This window comes from Gymnoscopelus braueri, assembly GCF_963280865.1.
Source record: "Gymnoscopelus braueri genome assembly, chromosome: 12".
NCBI lineage: Eukaryota > Metazoa > Chordata > Actinopteri > Myctophiformes > Myctophidae > Gymnoscopelus > Gymnoscopelus braueri.
The window spans coordinates 19479688-19500613 of NC_137614.1; the positions used below are offsets into that span (position 1 = coordinate 19479688).

At 41.2% G+C, this 20926-nt stretch overlaps 1 protein-coding gene across 2 annotated transcripts; it reads right to left on the reverse strand.

Annotated features, from left to right (window-relative positions):
* Positions 1 to 930: 930 nt before the first annotated feature.
* On the reverse strand, positions 931 to 20474 carry mybl2a (v-myb avian myeloblastosis viral oncogene homolog-like 2a). 2 transcript variants are annotated; one of them, XM_080443491.1, is made up of 17 exons: positions 20271 to 20474; positions 18415 to 18511; positions 16701 to 16778; positions 14695 to 14787; positions 13199 to 13416; positions 12556 to 12670; positions 11934 to 11987; positions 11664 to 11762; positions 10019 to 10067; positions 8951 to 9068; positions 7419 to 7485; positions 6858 to 6911; positions 6179 to 6396; positions 4714 to 5449; positions 4244 to 4486; positions 3104 to 3304; positions 931 to 2888 (listed from the first exon to the last, which is right to left on the reverse strand). In XM_080443491.1, the coding sequence occupies exons 1-17, from the start codon at positions 20279 to 20281 to the stop codon at positions 1197 to 1199; spliced, it is 4143 nt and encodes a 1380-aa protein (XP_080299617.1). In that variant the 5' UTR covers positions 20282 to 20474; the 3' UTR covers positions 931 to 1196. The 2 variants fall into 2 exon arrangements, with proteins under 2 accessions (XP_080299617.1, XP_080299618.1); XM_080443492.1 differs by lacking the exons at positions 18415 to 18511; positions 20271 to 20474 and having other exon boundaries at positions 14639 to 14787; positions 16701 to 16746.
* Positions 20475 to 20926: the final 452 nt, after the last annotated feature.

Here is a 20926-nt window from a genome sequence, read left to right on the forward strand (position 1 = left end):
TATATTTAGGATAAACCAATTCACTGGATTGAAGATAATATGAAATCAATTAAACATCATTTGATGATTAACTAATTTTTCACTTTCAACCCCCCCCCCAGTGTAATTTTAGGCCTAACACTACAGCACAAATAATTAAGGCTTAGTGAAAACATTCACAGAAACATTGGTGACCCAAAGAACAGTACAGTAAACATTTTAACACATTAAATACATATTCCAGTAAGTTCAGAATGCACTGAATCCATCTTAATATAGTCCACAGAAAATATAACAAAACTGTATATGGTATGCATCTACCACAGAAAACTGATACACATCAGGTTGACAATAAACACCATTAACAGAGGTAACAGTTTTTTCATACATTCCAAGGCCTATTTTGCCTCCTTAAAAGCCAGCTCTTCTTTTTAAAGGTCCCAAAACATTACTCGCTCATAGAGTAAATTACAGTAAAAGTAATGATAACCATACACAAAAAAGTGTGGATTGAAGGAAAAACAACAAAATTATACAGTTTTATGTCCACTCATTACAGGAACATGCCTGAAAATGATCCCAGTTCCTAGCTAGAATTGAGGGTTTAATGAATGAATAAGAATGTTGGGAATCTTGGTGGGTATATTAAGTATCAGCAGGTCATAAGGCTACAGCGTAGCACCCATGAGGAGGTACACCGCACCGCACCCCAGATGACCAAGAAATACAATAGCATAAACCCAATAACCTTATAATATAAATTCAAGGTTCAATTCAGTTTGTTTCTGCTCTGTTCTGGCATATTTGCACGTGTATTTGTAAAACTTTCTTTAGGTAAAGTAAAACACGTTGGTGACATGCTTTAATGTCTTTCATTCCAAATACTTACATTCCTCTGAGCATGTTAGCGCTGTTTGCCATGGCAATTTTACTTGCTTCATTGTTTGCTTTACATGTCCAGTTTTTGTCAACTTACAACATTTTGTAAAAGCGTCAAGCGTTTCCAGTGTAAAATTTTACTCTGGAAACTCTAAAACATTATAATTGATCCATATAAAAGTATCATATCGCGAATAATAGCATTTTTCTGTGAGGAACCTTAAAGTAAAGTGTCTGAATTGTATCAAGCATCACACATGTATAATCAAAAAGTATCTCCATACTTTTTTTACTCAAGTTCTATGACTGGAAGACAGCTTATGCTGTGTCATCTCCAGTCACATTTTGATGACACTGTTGGGATTCTTTCCTGTCTTCCCACTTATGGAATCCCTGTAAAGCAAAAGCCTCTCTGTGGTGTGAGGGGGCAGATGGCTCTTCTTGGCCTTGACGATGCATGTGGCCATCGGGTAGAGCCGCTCAAAACCCCCCGAGGTCGCCGGTATGGCTAGCAGCCTCCTGGCCATGTCCTGAAGCTTGGGGAAACTGTGAGCGCAACTCCAATACAACAAGCTGGAGCTGTCACTGGCCAACTCAGGCTCTGCCAGATACTGCTCCAGTTCAGTCGAGGTCTTCATCATCTTGGCAGGTGGCTGGAGGCCAATTTGTAGCAAAAACATTGACTTGCGCTTGATGTCTTTGCTGTCGCAGGATTCATTGCCATTGCCTGAGCTGGTGCCAGGGGCTTTTTTGTTTTCCTGCTCGTTGTTCACACCGACAACCATCTGCTCCTTGATGGCCTCCACTACTGCCTGCTCCTTGATGGTCTCCACTACTGCCTGCTCCTTGATGGTCTCCACTACTGCCTGCTCCTTGATGGCCTCCACAACCACCTGCTCCTTGATGGTCTCCGCTACTGTCTGCTCCTTGATGGTCTCCACAACTGCCTGCTTATCCATTGTCTCCACAACTGCCTGCTCCTTGATGGTCTCCACAACTGCCTGCTTGTCCATTGTCTCCACAACTGCCTGCTCCTTGATTGTCTCCACAACTGCCTGCTCCTCCATTGTCTCCACAACTGCCTGCTCCTCCATTGTCTCCACAACTGCCTGCTCCTCCATTGCCTCCACAACTGCCTGGTCCTTGATGGTCTCCACAACTGCCTGGTCCTTGATGGTCTCCACAACTACCTGCTCCTTGATGGTCTCCACAACTGTCTGCTCTTTGATGGTCTCCACAACTGCCTGATCCTCCATTGACTCCGCAACTGCCTGGTCCTTGATGGTCTCCACAACTGTCTGCTCCTTGATGGTCTCCGCAACAGCCTGCTCCTCCATAGCCTCCACAACTGCCTGGTTCTTGATGGTCTCCGCTACTGTCTGCTCCTTGATGGTCTCCACAACTGCCTGCTCGTCCATTGTCTCCACAACTGCCTGCTCCTTGATGGTCTCCACAACTGCCTGCTCCTCCATTGTCTCCACAACTGCCTGCTCCTTGATGGTCTCCACAACTGCCTGCTCCTCCATTGCCTCCACAACTGCCTGCTCCTTGATGGTCTCCACAACAGCCTGCTCCTCCATAGCCTCCACAACTGCCTGGTTCTTGAAGGTCTCCACAACTGTCTGCTCTTTGATGGTCTCTGCAACAGCCTGCTTCTCCTTTGTCTCCACAACTGCCTGCTCCTTGATGGTCTCCACCACTGCCTGCTTCTCCATTGTCTCCCCAACTGCCTGCTCCTTGATGGTCTCCACCACTGCCTGCTTCTCCATTGTCTCCCCAACTGCCTGCTCCTTGATGGTCTCCGCAACTGCCTGCTCCTCCATTGTCTTCACAACTGCCTGCTCCTTGATGGTCTTCACAACTGCCTGCTCCTTGATGGTCTTCACAACTGCCTGCTCCTTGATGGTCTCCACAATAGAAGCTGAGGCTCCCAGGCTTCTCAATGTGGCCTCCGCCATCAAGCGGGCCTGGAACTTGGATGGAGCTTTTAGGAATAATGTCTCTCCTTCCTCTTTGGTGTCAGAGAAAGGCTGAAAAGAAATGAAATCCCATGTCATTAGTGTGTCTTTGCCATTTTCCCCATATGGAAAAAGAAACACAATTAAGAGATTTTAAATATAACACCCAGTTTAAAAGACCACAGAGAGTAAATGTCACAGTTACAAAAATGATTTTATTTAAGCCATCTCACATTTACACCACAGAAAAGGCATTCACGGATGAACAAAAAGTGGATTTAACCTACCTGGAGTTTGATCCTGGGGTCGAGCAAAGTGGCTAGAATTAGATCCCTCTGGGTGATCAGGGCCTGGAAGTGGGTGTGGAGGCCTGTGCGCAGGGCCTTGGAGAAGTGGGTGTAGGTAGTGGTACGGTTCTCCAGGATCTTATCCAGGCCAATAAGAGAGGGAATGATGACGGAGAAAGTGACACCATTTCCTTGGAGGACCTGGGTCAGGAGCACAAAGAGGAAATGTACATTATGTTTCCACAGTGTACATATACAGGGCTCGGAATTACAACCGTTTAGGTCGCAAATGCGCCTGAATTTTAATCTGTGCGTGTCACAGTCTCTGTCTGTGTCCTTGTGTTATCTATGTGTTGGTGTCTGTGTCTTTAAGAGTGGGCGTGTGTGTGGGCGTAGGCTTGGCTCCAGCTCCCAGCTTGGCACACCTGTTACTAGTTTCCTCATCCAACTCACCTGCTTGCCATCAGCTCATCACCTCCAGTCTATAAAGCCATGGTCTTCTCTCCACGCGATGCCAGATCGTTTCACAACCTCACGTGTGTGGTAACGCTTTTTGCCAGCTACTGTATTCAGTCCTAGACTTTCCTAGTGCCTTAGTTAGTTTCTCAACCTGTATTTTGTACTCCTTGTGACTCACTCCTTTCTCCTGTCCTACAGTGACCTCCCTCACCTGCCTCGCCTGCCTGCCTGCTGTGCCTGCCTGCTCCCATCGTCCACTCCAAATCAACACCACCAACCTCCACTATTCATCCTTTGGTTCAATAAACACCCTTGGACTTTGACTTTGTGTTGTGTCTGCATTTGGGTCCGCCAGTTGAACTAATCGTGACAGTGCGACCTAAAAATATAATTGGGAGCACCTGTGCGACTGCAAATAATTGCTGTGGTGCGACCAAAACGGTCAAGTGAACCAAAACGGGCGACTACTTTTATCATTTTATGTTATTTGTAAATCGCACTAAATTATTGTTATTGTTTTTATTAATTTAAAAAATCAACATATTGGTGCTCCTTAAATGATGGTGGGTGCTCCTAAATGTTTTATGGCGCTCCTTAATTTTTTAATTAGTAGCACCAGTGCTACCAAGTATAAAAAAAGGTAAATTCGAGTACGAATAGCACTGATACAAAAATGTTTACCTTGATTGCTTCTTCAAATGGAATTAGGAGACCCAGAATGTCAACCACCCGTTCGCGCTTGACCATCAACACGGGCAGGGCGGAGATTGAGTCCCTGGCCTCAATGCGTGCCTGTGCCAGCAGGGTTATGATGGCTTTCCAGTTTGACTCCTGCGCCATCCGCCTCATGGACAACATCAAGGAGTTCCAACGACAGTTTTGGGTAGGTGGGCACAGCGCCAAGCCGCACTCCTTCAGCAGTATCTGGATGACATAAAAAAGTTACAGTTAAGCTTGTAGTGCAAGACTCGAAGCATTTATAATTGCAGAACATTTGAAGACAATGTTTTGTCTTCAACACCAAAATAACCTCATAAACAAAAGATGGTCAACTCTCTTGCCTCTTCTTTAAATATGAAATCTATATTAATCTGTCAACAAGATTATATTTTGTTCAATGTCCCAAGTTTGGACGGCATGTCCTTTCTCACCTCACTCCAGTAGGCACTATTCCTGAAGAAGGCCACTACATTGTGGACCTGAAAGAGCAAGTTCTCCACCACCCGAGAGTTCTTTAGTGCCTCGTTGATGACCAGCTGTAGCCTGTTCGCCACGCAGTGGGCGCTGGTACCGATCTGCAGCTCTGAGAATGGCGACAGCTCTGTCTGCTCATCGCCGGAGGCCTGCACCTGATCCTCCAAGAACGCCCCCATCTCCTCTCCGCCTGGGTCCCCCCTCTGAGACGAGGAGCACATGATCTTATAGTTGCAGAATATGTTGTTGGCCACCACAGCCTCCTTAGCCCGGCTTGTAAGAATGTAGCCGACGTTGTGTGGAAAGAGGCCGTAGCTCAGCAGTGCACCCTCCAGCTCCTGAGCCACGCCGGTGCTCAGGGTCTTGTGGGTGATGTGGCGGTATGCCACAGTGGGCCGGCGGATTTGCCACTTGTCATCCACAAAGTGGAGCTGCACGGAGACAATGGGGTCTTCCATCGTACGGGAGAGAACACCTGTGCTGCCCCCTGCCCAAAAGTCATAGGTGACGTGGATGACAGCCTGCCCTCTGTCTGTGGCTGCCAGACAGGCTTTGAGGTCACGGATGAGCTGGGGCTTGACGTTCTTCTCCACATCATCATAGAGACGCAGGCCCACAGTGCGCTGAGACAGCTTGTTGTACTGGGGGCAGATGGTGGACATGAAGGACCTGAAGCCCACACCTTCCACAATGCTGTGTGGACAACGAAAGAAGTCGATTGGCATAGTTAGTCAGATTAGCATAGTCAGATGTAGTTCATCAAGTTTCCACTCTCCGTGTGCATTGCTGATGAAAGTTGAGTCTAATATATAGGAGTTTTTGTTACAAAATGTGTAATTATGGTTGGCTTTGATGTAAACCTACTGTTTTGAAAACACCCACTGTGTCTTGACAATTTGTGTAAGCCACAAGCACTATGCTGCAACATATCTGATAATTCTGTATTCACATTCAGTTTGGCATTGTGCCTTCATATCTGTCCCGATCGAATGAAGCATAATAAATTATACAACGTTACCCAAAGTTTTAAGAAATATCTGGAAAAAAATCAAAATCTTTTTGATATGAGCGTCCTTTTTAATTGAACTTTGCCCCCTGGTCGCTGGGTTTGGGGTGTTCTTTGTATTTCTTTCTTTTTTTTCCTGTTCCTGTTTTTCTGGTATTCTGTTGTACTGTCCTTTTCTACTTATATTTTGTGAAAATAAATAAAACTTTGATTAAAAAAACAAAACATATTATATTATATACCTGTCTTGTATCTGAAATATCTCGTTTAAAAGGTCTTGCTCAGACATAAACTTGAGTTATACTTAGTTTAGCGCCATATCGTGCACCAAAAATATCAGATCTATATTTGTTCCTTTTCAGTGCACAACACCATGTACACCCACTTCCCAAGTATAACTCAGGCTTAACAGTTACCTAAGGGGCATCATGTCCTCAGCTATCATTCTCAGGGCTGCATCAGTCAGCTTCATCTGGAGCTCTGTCTGAGTTCCCGGTGCAATGCCAGGGCTGGTGCTGGAGGCAGGACTGTGATAGGTGTTCTCTATCCTCGACATCAAGGTCTGAGGATGAGTGATGGCCGCCTTCAGTTTGATTATTTTCTGTGGCTCCTTTTTGCTCTTCTCCTTCTTGATCTATGGGAAATAAAATAAAAGCAGTAAGATCATGTTTGTTTTTGGCTGTGGGATGAGGGAGGTATGAGAGAGAGACAGAGAGACTGAGGGATAGAGAGATATGCCTATTTTTGGGCGGTGTAGCCGCCCTCATAAGTGGGGTTGGGACACCTCATTAGTACAACCTTCGCTGTACTGTGATTGGCTCATAATTAGTACACCCCTAGCATTAGTACACCCCTAGCTGTACTGTGATTGGCTGACTCTATTGGCTGACTCTATTCAGCACTGTGATTGGCTAGCGAGACACATGATGAAATTAATAACCTATAAATAGGACTATGGACTTAAAAAAAAAAAGTTTTTTTAAGTGAGCTTCCATCACTGTGATGACCACTGTGATGACCACACCGCCCACTTCACACTGGGTGTGATTTTTATTTAATTAAATGTGATTTGAAAAAAGACTTGTGTTATCTTACCACTACTGGAGCTTCTGGCTTATTGTCAACAACAATATCACACCTTAAGTCCACCTGTAAAAACAGACCAGCTCAACAAAGCATTGTAAAACATCACAATGCAACATTATGGTTGTGTCAAATAAATCCGGCAGAGTGGCACCATGTTGGCCTGGGCCGCGGTGTGGCGGTCCAGGCACCCTAGGCTGCAATGCCAGCCTGACAGCGTGTCGCGGATTTGAATCCCGATCCCGACGACCTTTGCTACGTGTCACTCCCCATCTCTCTTCCCATTTCCTGTCAGTGTACTGTCCTATCATTAAAAGGCATAAAAGCCCAAAAACAAATCTTTAAAAAAAAAGAGTGGCGCCATGTTGTATGAAGGCACTGTCAAAGCGATGTATTGATACCTAAGTCAAACAGCAGTTGTGGTGTAATTATAGTGTAGAGTGTAATTCCCATCACTTGTTGGAGGACCAGAACGGTGGAGCTTAAGATGGGTGCATTGAGTGTTGTCTCTAGTGAAAATGCTCCCAATACTGGACTGTTCTTGTGCTTTAACAACGTGTTTTTCTGGGTTACCTTTGGCTGCAGTGTTGTGGCTGTCTTCTCCATCACAGCTGAACCTTGGCTCTCAGTTGGACTTTTACTGTCGATGGTCCAAATGTGTGGTTATAATACATTACATAATACATAATACATTAACATTAATATTCAATGCATGACATTATTTCAATAAACTAAAAACACAGGAAATGTTAGAGGGAGTAATAGCCATGGATACACGACGGTCGACTGTCACAACCGTCATGGATGAACTTCAACCTGGTGTTTGCACTTTCTCCATTTACAGCCCGTACATCTACATAAACGTTCATATTTCAAATAAAAAGTGCTTATCCCATGGCCATGGATGTTATATTTATGTACGGGCTCTCAGAAGTACCCGTATCATCCGTATTGTTAAAAAAAAAAGCATTTTAATCTGATCGGTGGCCATTTTCTCCATATGCTTTCAACTACGCGACCCTATCGGTTGGTAGGTGTATTGCACTCTGATACATTCCCTTGCATAATTGTAACATCCGTGGCCATGGGGTAAGCACTTTATATTTGAAATCTGAACGTTTATATAGATGTACAGACCGTAAATGGAGAAAGTGCAAACACCAGGTTGAAGTTGATCCATGACTGTAACAGGAGTTTTCATGTACCGCAGGGTAAAGGTCCTTACACACCGGGGTGATTTTTTTCATGCGAATAATACGTTTTTTTTTTAAAAACCTTATAAAGTCAATGCAAGCTTCCACATCAGTTTCGCGGAGCGAAAAAAGCGTCTTTTAATTATTCGGAACGAGTCCGAATTTTGCGTATATTCGCATATTCGCCGGTGTGTAACCGCCTTAAGACTACAGTAGCAGTTAATAAATAGACGAACAAATGAATTAATATACTTTAACGTGCGTAATCCGAAACAGGCAGCGCTGTGATTCTGAATGTTGTTATGATTACGGTGATTAGTAGCCTATTATTGACACCACCTGGCGAGTGAGTCGTGTAACTTTCCCGACGTTAAGCTGTGTATGTGTTGTTAACACAGCCATGCAGCCTTGCAGTTTAAGCGCAGATTTCAGCTTGGGAAAAGAACCCTCCAACGGTTTTGGGTACGTGGAATCTGTTGCTGGTTCATAGTCACCATTGGGTTATCGTGGTATTCCTTTCTTGCTATTATGTTGCAAATGATTGTGTGTGTGCGGGCGAAATAACATTGACAGCTATGGCAGGTGACGAAAGCTTGCCAGACCTATGCCAGGCTAACAACGGTTGCTAAGCTGGCATTGGACAAACACTTTTGGGGTGGGGTTTAGCGAAGGGTCCATTATCACCTCACCTCAATTATGTCAGACTAGTACTAAATATTTGTGTATAAACCGTCTATCTATCACTATCAGCACTTTGGATTACACCAAACCCTCATGCAGAGGACAGTGCTAGGTTTATTCATAAATATATAATTTAGATTACAGACACTCATATTTGATGCTGTTAAAATGTTTGACTTAGCTCAACAACACCAGACAATTTGTGTCCAGGCAAGAGGGGAGGTGACTTACGTGACACTTGAGACTGGAGAGCCTGCCGTACATATGTGTCTGTGTGCTGTCCAGTCTTGGGTCTGACAGCGAACGGAGCAGTAGAAAGCATCCTTGCAGCGCACGCATCGTTTATTCGCTGTTGGATGACATTGACAGTAGATCAATGTCACTCTTTGGGAGTGTGCTCTCCCAAAGAGTTGCATGAAGCACAATATAACACCACACAGACAGACATGCAACTTTTAAAATGTACTGCTGCACAATACAATAATCTAGGTGTAGAGCCTTTACCTTTAGGTACTACAGTGAGGGGCAACTGGGTTGACTTTTTTGTTTGACGCATGCAATTCATTCAATATCCAGAGAGTGCTTTTATCTTTGGATATGTCAATCCATTTATTAACACAATTAAATCCATAACGATGACAAACTCAAACAGACATGAACGGCGGCCTGGTACGGTGTGAACACGGTCGAAAACTATGTGGCTTCTCCCGTTGCACACCTGCCCACAATCACCCACTGACAAGTATATCATGGTTCCCATAGCAACCACCCGTGTCAATCACTGACTGTGATTGACATGACGTCAAAGTCATTACCAAGGCCACACCATTCAATTAGATAAACACAATAACAGAAATTGTATTTTGGCTCCAACACTAGGGTTATTCTTGTTACATACATACAGATATTTTTATTCAATTCTGAGACTTGTCTATGCTATGGTGGTATGCTATGGTGATATAAGGCTTATGTATTAGCATTCTGTAGCTAAAACTCATATGTTTGAACACATTTTAACCAAAAATGTATACTCTGCCATACAGATTGATTTAAATAGTGTATTCATTCAGTACTGGATTGTAGTAGCACAAGCACATACCTGGTAGAATTCAGTTTCACAAAAAAAACAATGAAAATATATAGCTTCAGTGTTTTAAGTAAAAATATACTTTCATCTGGACATTCCTCTTTGATCTGGTTCCAGTTGTGTAATGTAAAGTTTTTAATGAATTCAAACAAAAGCTTCTTTTGAAAGTATAGGCTTAAGCCACGTCATACCTTTGGGATGCCCGTACTTACCTTGCTGACGGCAATAGTTGCAACAAGATACACTTGTCATTTCTGTAAGCTGTAAATGTGAGAGAATTCATAATAAGAATAATGATGTCAAGAAGAGACCACACCGATTAACCCATTAAGACCGGGAGAGCATCTGTGTCATTTTAGATTTCTTTCTATCTATGTTGTAGATCTGTAAATCTTGAAAATGTGTGCTAATCTTTGAATATATATATTATTTTAAAGCAAACATTTTAACTCAAATGTTTGCTTCTGGGGGTCCCTCTCCCTCGAACAAAATATGGGGGGAGGGGGGTTGGTGGCCAAATACATATAATTTTGTGACGTGAAAAAGTTTGAGAACCGGTGATATAGCAACACAAGTTTTTCTGAAAACTGTTTAGGATTTAGAAGACATTTGTAGAATTGGCCTCAGGTCTAATGGGTTAAAGGGTAATTTCGCCCCACGTTATTCTTACCTTTATTATGACGTTATGATATCCTAGGACGAGTGGTACAGTACAGAAATTCCATAACGGATCCGCCACAGTTAAAAACACGCGCCTATGGGTTCTTGCTTTAAAGGTAGGGTAAGTGATTTGCGTTGGTTAAAATAATTGTTAAATAGCTCTATATTCTGATAGTACTCATTGCTATAGAGTGTTTGTTCAGTATTAGGAGTCTCCTTGTCTCTCCACCTCTTTATTAAACAGAAAATGCATTTTTGTGCATGCATTTGTTTCATTTCCAATTTTATCCAACCAGGACAGAGAACTCAATCAGGATACAGATTAAACAAGTGAAATTGGAAGTGATGACACTAAGAAATGAGCAGACAAAATTGGAACTGGAACACTATACAAATTAAGCTTAAAAATGGGTACTTTCTCCTGATTGGCTGAGATTTTGACACCTACCGAAAAATGTATTTTCTGTTTATTAAAGAGCTGGAGAGACAGGGAGACATCTGTTACTGAAAAAACACTCTATAGCAATGATTACTATCAGAATATAGTATTTTAACCTTTTAACAAAATACTTTTTGTTTTAACCAAAAAATATCACTTACCCTACCTTTAAATCGTGTATTTTAATAGCTTCTTTTTTTTTCAGAGATCTGATGTTTACAGTGAGAGAACACTATGCAACTTGTTGTTATTGAACGCGCTCGACCGTAAGCCGAGCTTTCACGGCACTTCCGGTCAGGCGCCGGAAGCGTCATAATAAAGGTAAGAATAACGTGGGGCAAAATTCCCCTTTAAGGTGCGTTCACAGTTCACACCAGATGTGATGAAGACAATAGCGCCGTTGATTTAATTAAGGAGCCATGTCACTCTATTCAAGTGACATTTTGTGAATTTGGTCAAGGGCACATCGCTGATGTGTATGTTACCAGTAGGGGTGCAACAGTTAATCGGACTAATCAAATAAAACAAATACATTATAATAATTTATAATTTAATAAAACAATTGATTAATAATCAAACTCTATTTTGGGCATGTCAATATAGTCAATGTAAAAAAAAGATACATATAAAAAATATAGCCCATCAAGCAAGCTCTTGTAGATGTGCTGTTTTCACAGTTGTGCGAAGAAATATAAAATAGGGCTTAAAGGAGTAGTTCACCGAAAAATTACTTATTTTCTATCAATTACACCTCATACCTTGCTCTGTTCCCTCAATGTCAAGGTCTGAGGATGAGCGATCGCCGCCTTCTGTTTGATTATTTTCTGTGGCTCCTTTTTGCTCTTCTCCTTCTTGATCTATGGGAAATAAAATAAAAGCAGAAAGATCATGTTTGTTTTTGGCTGTGGGATGAGGGAGACAGAAACATGTGTATGAGAGCGACAGAGAGAGAATGAGATAGAGGGATATGCCTATTTTAATTTAATGAAATGTGTTTTGAAAAAAGAATTGTCATTATGTTATCTTACCACTACTGGAGCTTCTGGCTTATTGTCAACAACAATATCAACCACAAAGTCCACCTGAAAAAACAGACCAGCTCAACAAAGCATAATATAGCATCGTAAACATCACAATGCAACATTATGGTTGGCGCCATGTTGTATTAAGGCACTGTCAAAGCGATTTATTGATATCTCTATTTTGGGCATGTCAATATAGTCAATGTAAAAATATATAAATATATAAAAAATGTAGCCCATCAAGCAAGCTAGCTTGTAGGTGTGCTATTTTCACTGTTTTTAAACAACACCGTTGTGCGACAAGATATAAAATAGGGCTTAAAGCCCAAAAAAACGACTTATTTTCTATCAATTACACACCCCATGAAGCCTTGAATTAATCGAGATTGTTTTGTTTTTGTCGCATTCCTAAGCCAATAATTTGATGACCTCAATGGAGACTCTTTGAGTCCGCCGGTTATCTTAATGAATATATAAAGATTGTCCAAACTTTCTGGGATTGGGATCCACTCACATATGCAATATGCATGCATCTCACTAATGTAGATTAAAATAAACCATAAAATGCCATTTCTCCAAATCCAGAGAGCTAGCCAAAGCTAATCTTGGTTGTCTCTGGATAGCATACCTCTCCCTGCCCAGACTGATCAGGATCCAGAGACATTGCCTCGTCCTTGTAGGCTCCCAACTCAGCCTTACGTCTGATGGTAGCGTTCCAGTGGTTCTTTATAGAATTATCTGACCTGCACAGGGGATTGAGAATGACCATTATTAGCAAATGTCTTCATATAATCAAGCATCATCATCGGTCACTTGTTCCTTCTCGGATCAACCCTGGCCTTTAAACGAGTGCAAATTGACCCTCACATTGGTCTCGGCCAGGCCTGTGTGTGTAGGAGCAGAACACAATTTTTTTCACATCGGCCTGTTATAGCGCCACCAGTAGGCGCCACACATAGCCCTCCTGATTCCTGCCTGACGAAAAACCTAATAACGTGTGTTATACACATAAAATAATATCTTCCAGGATAACAACTTATTTTCCAGGACATTTAAAATATTTTAACATTTTACATGACTTGAGAATTGCATAGGACCTCAATGGAAACAAGACGCAAGGACTTTTTTGGACGGACCTTTTAGACAAAGTATTATAAATGTAATTGTGATGTTTTAAAAATTGTTGCCTAATAACATTTTCAATCAATCAAAGCCTAAAAATCCCAGGTGTTGATTGTTTACCTGTGCAAAACCTGTGCAAACCAACCCACCTTCCAGGAAGCAGCTTGGCGATCTCAGTCCACCGGTTGCCCAGGATGGCATGGGCCTTGTAGATGATCAAATCTTCTTCCTCAGTCCAGGGTGCTTTTCTGAGGAGCGGATCTAGTTTGTTGTGCCAGCGTTCACGACATCGTTTCGCCGCCCTGCCCTTGAAGTGAGCTGCAATAATTTGCCATTGCTTGCCATATTTGCAAACCAGTTCAATCAACTGTGTAGCAAACATATGGACAGAAACACATAATATGTTAGAACAAAAAAGGGTTTTCAAAGAAATACTGCTTGATTCCAAAAAGGTGTGGACTGCAGACTTGCAAAGAAATAATTTATTAGATGAGATTTAATCATTTTCCAAAGTGCCTCTACTATGGGATGCTATGTCAAATGTTGCCTCTGTCACTATTTCTCCTGGTTGTGGAGCAGACCAGAGTCCAGAACTAATACTCATTGTTGGTTTTAACCCATTTTGGGCGGGAACCCCTATTTGTAACTATACCTTTCTGGACGGGAACCCCTTTTGGGCTTCTTGTTGCTATGTATAGTATATAGCAACATACATTTGTTGTAATTTTTGAATAAATATTTGAAGTTTTTCAGAAAACTTACAGTAGGTCAGGATTTAGAAGGCGTTTTTAGAATCGGCCTCCGGTCTAAATGGGTTAATCTGCAATGGATACCAGGTGAGCACAGAAGTATGCCCAATTGAATCTCAATAACTTTCCTCTGATAGTGGAATCTAGAGGTTCTTAACTCCAGGAGTACTGCTAGCACATCTGGCTCATTAGACTGGGTCCCCAGAACTGAACTTAAGAACCATAGATGTAATCTCTCTAGCACTCATTGTTCAAAGTCTTATGTAGAAACACCCATCTCTAATTACTCCAACCGAGCAAGTGTAATGCCAACCCATCTCACGCAGGACACCAGCCCTTCCACAAACTACCATCCGGCAAGAGGTACTGGTCTATCAGGACCAGTACCGTGCACCACTCTGAACTGTTCCCCCCCAAGGCAGTGAGGCTCACAATGATGCCGTCGTCACTGACAGATTCACAAACAAGCCCCCTGCCCCTCACTGCCAACTCCCCCCTACTCACATGAACAGTAGTGGTGGGAAAAAAAACGTTCATTTCAGTGAACGAACGATTTCGTTCGGGGGGGGGGGGCAAAAACGAAATTGTGAACGCAACAGTTTCAAGAAGTAAACGGGTTCGTTCACGGTAAAGAACTAGTTCTTATGAACGAATCGATCATGACCGACCCATCACTAATGAACAGTCTCTCTCTCTCTCTCTCACACACACAATTTACAGTATCAATATTTCATAACACAAGTCTGTCATTATTCAGTGTAATGCACCTGACCTCACAAAAAAAAATAAAGAAAATTACCTTGCTAATTCTGATTATGTTTAAGACTATCACTAGGATACATTTGTAAATAGTATTTGTCCCTTTTTTCTCTTCATCAGTTTGTTTCATGCTTCACCTCATCATCTTTCTCCTTCGTCCAGAACCCCTTCACCATGTCAGGGTCCAGATGCCTTTTCCATCGGTGTGTACACTGCATGTCTGTTTTCCCCTGTAGCAGCAAAAACAATTAGTCATTACAACATTATCTTTTGTCCATTTTTAATTAGTGTATTCTGCTCAAGATTAGATATTTGCTACTTTATTGCCCACTATATTTGCATGAAACAGAAATTATCCTTTAGTTAAATGCACTTTGCCCACTGCTGGTTCAAATAATTATGAATCAATGGACTAATCCATTTTAGTGGATAGTGTGCTGCATCTCCCCTCCTCTTCCAGTCTCTTTGGCCTCCCTTTTGAAGTTCCATCACTTTTTTATTTCTTCCTCAAAGTTTTTGATGTTTTTTTTTCAATTTTTGGAAAACTTTAATCACATCAAGTTTTTCATATCGATTAAAATTGATTTAGCACTTTTTGACATACGGTACCATCAGTCAAAACATCGGTAATCGGTGGGCTAGGACTCTCCAAAATCGGGATTGGCATCAGACCCAAAAATCTGGCATTGGTTGACTCAGGCTCTACCCTCTAAACGTAGGCTCTACCCTCTAAACGTAAATATATTTACGTTTAGAGGGTAGAGCCTGAGTCAACCAATGCAAGATTTGCATTGGCATGAGCCAATTTAACCCACTCCCTTTTTATTTTGACTTGATACGCCACCAAATAAAATTGCTGTTCATTGTTTGTTACATCCTCAACTAATACTCTGATTTCAGTCTGTTAATTGTCTCCACCAGGCCGAAGGCGTGGCCGAGACTATGTTTTGCCCCCTGTCCGTCCATCCATTTTTTGATAATAAATTAATAATAACACATTTTATTTGTAACGCACTTTATATTTGAACCAAATCTCAAAGTGCTACATATTAAAATAATAATAATATTAATAATAAGAAAACAGTGAAATGAACACAATTCAGATCAAAGGTCAGCTATACACAGTTAAGGAAAAAAACACACATGGCATCGCTGGGTCCATCTAGGCAAAAGCCTTGTTAAAAAGAAAGGTTTTTAGTCCCCTTTTAAAAGCGTCAACGGACTGTGGTGCTCTCAGATGGTCAGGGAGGGCATTCCACAGCCGAGGAGCAGCAGAGCAGAAGGCCCGGTCCCCCATGGTGAAGAGCTTCGTCTTGTGAGGTTTGTGTGTGATAAATAAGTGTGATATTACTCCTACAGATTCAAACATCACGCAAATCGGTACACATTATCTCTATAGTCATGTGATCAAGATGGATCTGTCCGATTTTTCATATTACACCCTGACTGTCTAAGATTGGCATCTAAAGTTTGCAGGAGTGATTCCACAAAACTATATCCTACACTCCCACAAATCAACATATTGTGTCTGACTGTGCAATAACATCATCAACAGTAATAATGCTGGCCCACGATAATAAATAACCTACTTGAGCTGGCAGAGACCTTTTCCTAGTTTATGCTGTATTTTCACTCTTTTCTCAGCCATTGTCTTCAACATTTTACATACATTATATGAACTTAGACATGGAAATGTATTGGGTATTGATGGGGTAAAATTTCACCATTTTACACTGAATGATCTGCCATGTTGTGATTTATGATGAAAAACTGGTGAACTGTTCGTAATTTTTCGTACATCTGACAAAAAACTTTTGTATCAAGAAATTCAGAACAATGTGTACACACATCTATTTAGTGTAGAAGCTGTACAAATGTTCATACATACAGTAGGGCCCCTGGTCTTCTCCTTCATACGTCACCAACAATACTCAGTTGTGAGTATTTTGAGTTTTTTTTCCCACACTTCGTGTGAACATTAATGAACATCATGTCATTAAAAACAACCATGCATTCAAAGTGTAGTAATGCCCACATATTGTATTGTCTAACCATGGATAACAAAAATCAAAGAAGAAATGCACACACAAACATAGTAAGAGATGTACAGTACCCCCCCCCCCCCCGCCCCCTCAGTACTCACTGGTAAGAAACTCGCAATAGTTTTCCAATCTTCCAATTTTCTTCCGAGTTGGTGGACCAAGATCTTGAGATTTTCATCCTGCAAATTGGAAGACAACAATAGCGCACAGTCTAATCATTAATAAGTTATAACACTATGTACTGATGGGTGTGAAGTGTCCAGGTCAAGCACATTTTAGGGGAGGGATAAGTATTTGCTAGTTTATGAGCCAACTCGAATTTTACATCTAGTCTCGGGACTTAAATGAGCAATGCTACTTTGAGGCCGTAGTATAGTGTGATTATATCATGGCTACAGGCCAGGGGTTGTTGGTGCGATGCAAAGCAGAGTGCCGTCAACACTAACATGATATATCATGTCCTCAGGTGTATTCATGCTTTTATGACGCAGTTACCAGTGATTAGAAACAGGATTCAATCAAAAAACCTCTGAGGTGTCATAGCAGTGGCTATACAACATAATGCTTTCCCATGGGGAGTTCCAATTTGACTGTTATGTAGCAACGTAGAACACACCGGTCCATTCGCTACTTCATAGCATTTATATTAATAATTTGTCCTAGTTCATTTCTCAAATCACTGAAATCAGAGTGCTTAAAAGGTACAGTAAGTGATACTTACAGTATTTTATTTTTTGTTAAAATTAAGTGTTAAATAGCTATACATTCTGTTAGCAATCATTTCTATAGTGTTTGTTCATTAACAGGGGTCTCCCCGTCTCTCCAGCTAGTACAAAAAATACATTTTCAGGTACCAATTTCACCCAATCAGGAGACAGACCTTATACAGGACACAGAATAAAGAAGTGAAATTGGAAGTCATGACTCATGACACAAAGAAATGAGGAGACACATTTTTAACTGGAACACTATAAATTGAAGCTCATAAATGGGTACTCTCTCATCATAGCACCACAAAGGCCTTAAAAACAAGTCGGATGGCTCAGGGTAGAGGGTAGAGGACAGAGTACAGCAACTTGCAATGGGCCTGGTCTACAAGATACACTACACCACAAAGACACCCATGTACCTGTCAAAGTACTTCACAAACGTCAATGAAGTCCACAATCACAACACCAGACGGAGCTCCACTAATCACGTTCAACCCAGATTTGGCTCAAACAAGGGGTTAAATTTGTTCTCCTGCTATGCCACAAAAATCGTCGTAAAGGAGTGTAAATCCCTACTCTCCTTCAAAAAGAGTACTTACAGGTGCCTGCAATTCGAAACTGGCCCCTGTAAAAGTCAAAGCCTAGCCCTAACAGTTTATATGATGTTTTGCATAGTAGTGTATATTTGTCTGTCATTAAATGTTTCGATGAATTGAGTACAAAGGACCCCAATGGAAACAAGCCATAGGCTTTCTTGGGGTTACAATCCTGTTAGCAGTAGACCTTGTATTGAACTGTACTTTCCTGTGCCTTGTTTTGCTAACTGCTAATAAAGTATTCAATCAATCAATCAATCTCCTGATTGGATGAAAGTGACAACCCACCTGACAATGTATTTTCCGTTTATTAAAGAACTGAAGGGACAGTGAGACCCCTGTTATTGCACAACACTCGATAGCAATGATTTACTGAATGTACTGTAGACTAGAGCTTTAAACTTTTTCATAAAAAAAACGTTTGTCACCAGAAAATATCACTTGCAATACCTTTAAAATGTAAATATCAATGTGTTGGTTATGTGGTAATGATTCTAAGAAGGCCTCACCTCTTCTGGTGTCCATTTAACTTTCATGTCTGCTGAATCTGAATCTGAATCTGAGTCACTGTCACTGTGCAGGTTGTCATCTCCATCCTCTTCCATACTGCAAACAGACAAAAGGGTGTAAGTTCAAACATGTTTTAATATATTGACCTATTAAACAAAGACAGAGCATAGAGAACAGAGAACAGAAGAAAACTGCAAAACCAATACAAATTATAATTTAAGAATAGATTTATAAACTGTATAAACAATAACAACATCAACCAGCAACAATTATAATTTAGATGGTAGAGCAGTTGTATCAGTTGTCTCCACAAAACAATGAACAATACAGTAAAGGTATGTGTGTGTGTGTGTGTGTGTGTGTGTGTGTGTGTGTGTGTGTGTGTGTGTGTGTGTGTGTGTGTGTGTGTGTGTGTGTGTGTATGTATGTATGGGGGGTCAACTGAGTCCATAGTTTGCAGACTATGCTAGCTAACTAACTGCACAAAAGAGAGGCAAACAAAAGAAAAACATTTGAGACATGAAAACTAACAGCACTATACAACGCTTAACTGAGATTATGCCATGTCTATCTAATAAAAACAGACAATATGACTTGTCTTACACATCATTTGTGGCTAGAAAGATAAGCTAACTAGTCTGTGCTGTCAGCTCCACTGACACGCTCTCAAGTGAAACGTTTTCTGACTGTTGTTGAATTGTTACAGCGCCCCCTAGCGGTGGGTTTAAGCCAAAGTCATCGCGTGAGCGCCCAACGTCCGATCACACAACCATTCTTCTTTCAACCTGCTTCTAACGTTATATTATACCTCTATGGCTTCTAATCTCCACCAACACGAAATGTAGTGAAATTGTAGTGTCCAAATGTACTTGTACAAGTCCAGGCGTAGACTAATACAATAGCAACGACCACTCAGGAAAAGTGATGATAGGTCAGGTCAAGAAAGATAGAACGTACCTCAAGTCCAGACTTTTAACACATTTCTCAGGATACAGCGTGGTCAGCTCACTCTCTGACAAGAGAACGGCGCTGCTTTTAAATAGTGGACACTGGACAGTGGTGTAAAGTAACTAAGTACATGTACTCAAGTACTGTACTTACATTGCACCACTATTGATACTTTTACTTAAAGGTAGGGTAAGTGATATTTTTTGGTTAAAACAAAAAGTATTTTGTTAAAAGGTTAAAATACTATATTCTGACATTGCTATAGAGTGTTTTTTTTCAGTAACAGATGTCTCCCTGTCTCTCCAGCTCTTTAATAAACAAAAGATACATTTTTCGGTAGGTGTCAAAATCTCAGCCAATCAGGAGAAAGTACCAATTTTTAAGCTTAATTTGTATAGTGTTCCAGTTCCAATTTTGCCTGCTCATTTCTTAGTGTCATCACTTCCAATTTCACTTGTTTAATCTGTATCCTGATTGAGTTCTCTGTCCTGGTTGGATAAAATTGGAAATGAAACTGAAACTGAAACAAAAATGCATTTTCTGTTTAATAAAGAGGTGGAGAGACAAGGAGACACCTAATACTGAACAAACACTCTATATCAATGAATACTATCAGAATATAGAGCTATTTAACACTTATTTTAACCAAAGCAAATCACTTACCCTACCTTTAAGTAAAACATTTGAGTACTTTTTCCACCACTGACAGTGGACACCATGGAGAGGGGGGGATACTAACCGTTTTTACTCACGTCCTCGTTAAATAGAAAAATGCACCACGTAGGCTAGTGTGCTGTGTAAGGTTGGTTATGGGATGGGAATGTAACTATTCATTGCATATTCAGACATTTTGCACAGGTTGTAGGACTTGATACAGCAATATGTGACGGTCCTTCTCCCTACTTACCCGCCCGACATCCTGCTTTCCTCTGCCAAGCAAATGGTTTAATATGAGAAACTGAGAAAGGCTCACGTGTCGTGAATTATATACTATGGACCCTCTCTTTATCTGGAATAAGCGCTTGTGTAAAGGGGTATATTAACAACTTATAACGTTACATGTCGATATGCAGAAGCGTTGGTGCTTTTACTGTGCTTAGCGCACGGTGGGAAGGTATCCTACAGTTTGCATAACTGAGGTGTGTTCAAGAACACCCACTGTTGGAGAAGTTTCCCCCGGAAATACCAGTATTTGCCACCGAAAAGTGTGACCTATCCATTGTTGTGATGCTAGATGTTCGTCCATTGGATCTGCCTACACGTGAGCCGTGCAGTCACAGTATTCGATGGTTCAACAATGTCCGTGTAACGCATCTGAAAGCTCCAACGCTCGCCAACGGTTTCTGTTGAAGAATTGTCTCTCTATCCAGACAACTATTCCAAATTTAACTTAACAGCCTGTCTCGAGAGAAAGAAACTGGTACTGCAATAAGTGTTCTGAAATAATGTATGTAGGCCTACATGTAAAATCACAAATATCAGGAGGGGTGGTGAATGAAATTGTTTTCCCTTTTCCTTTTCCTTTTTTTAAAGTATATATATATTTTATATTTTTTGGACAAA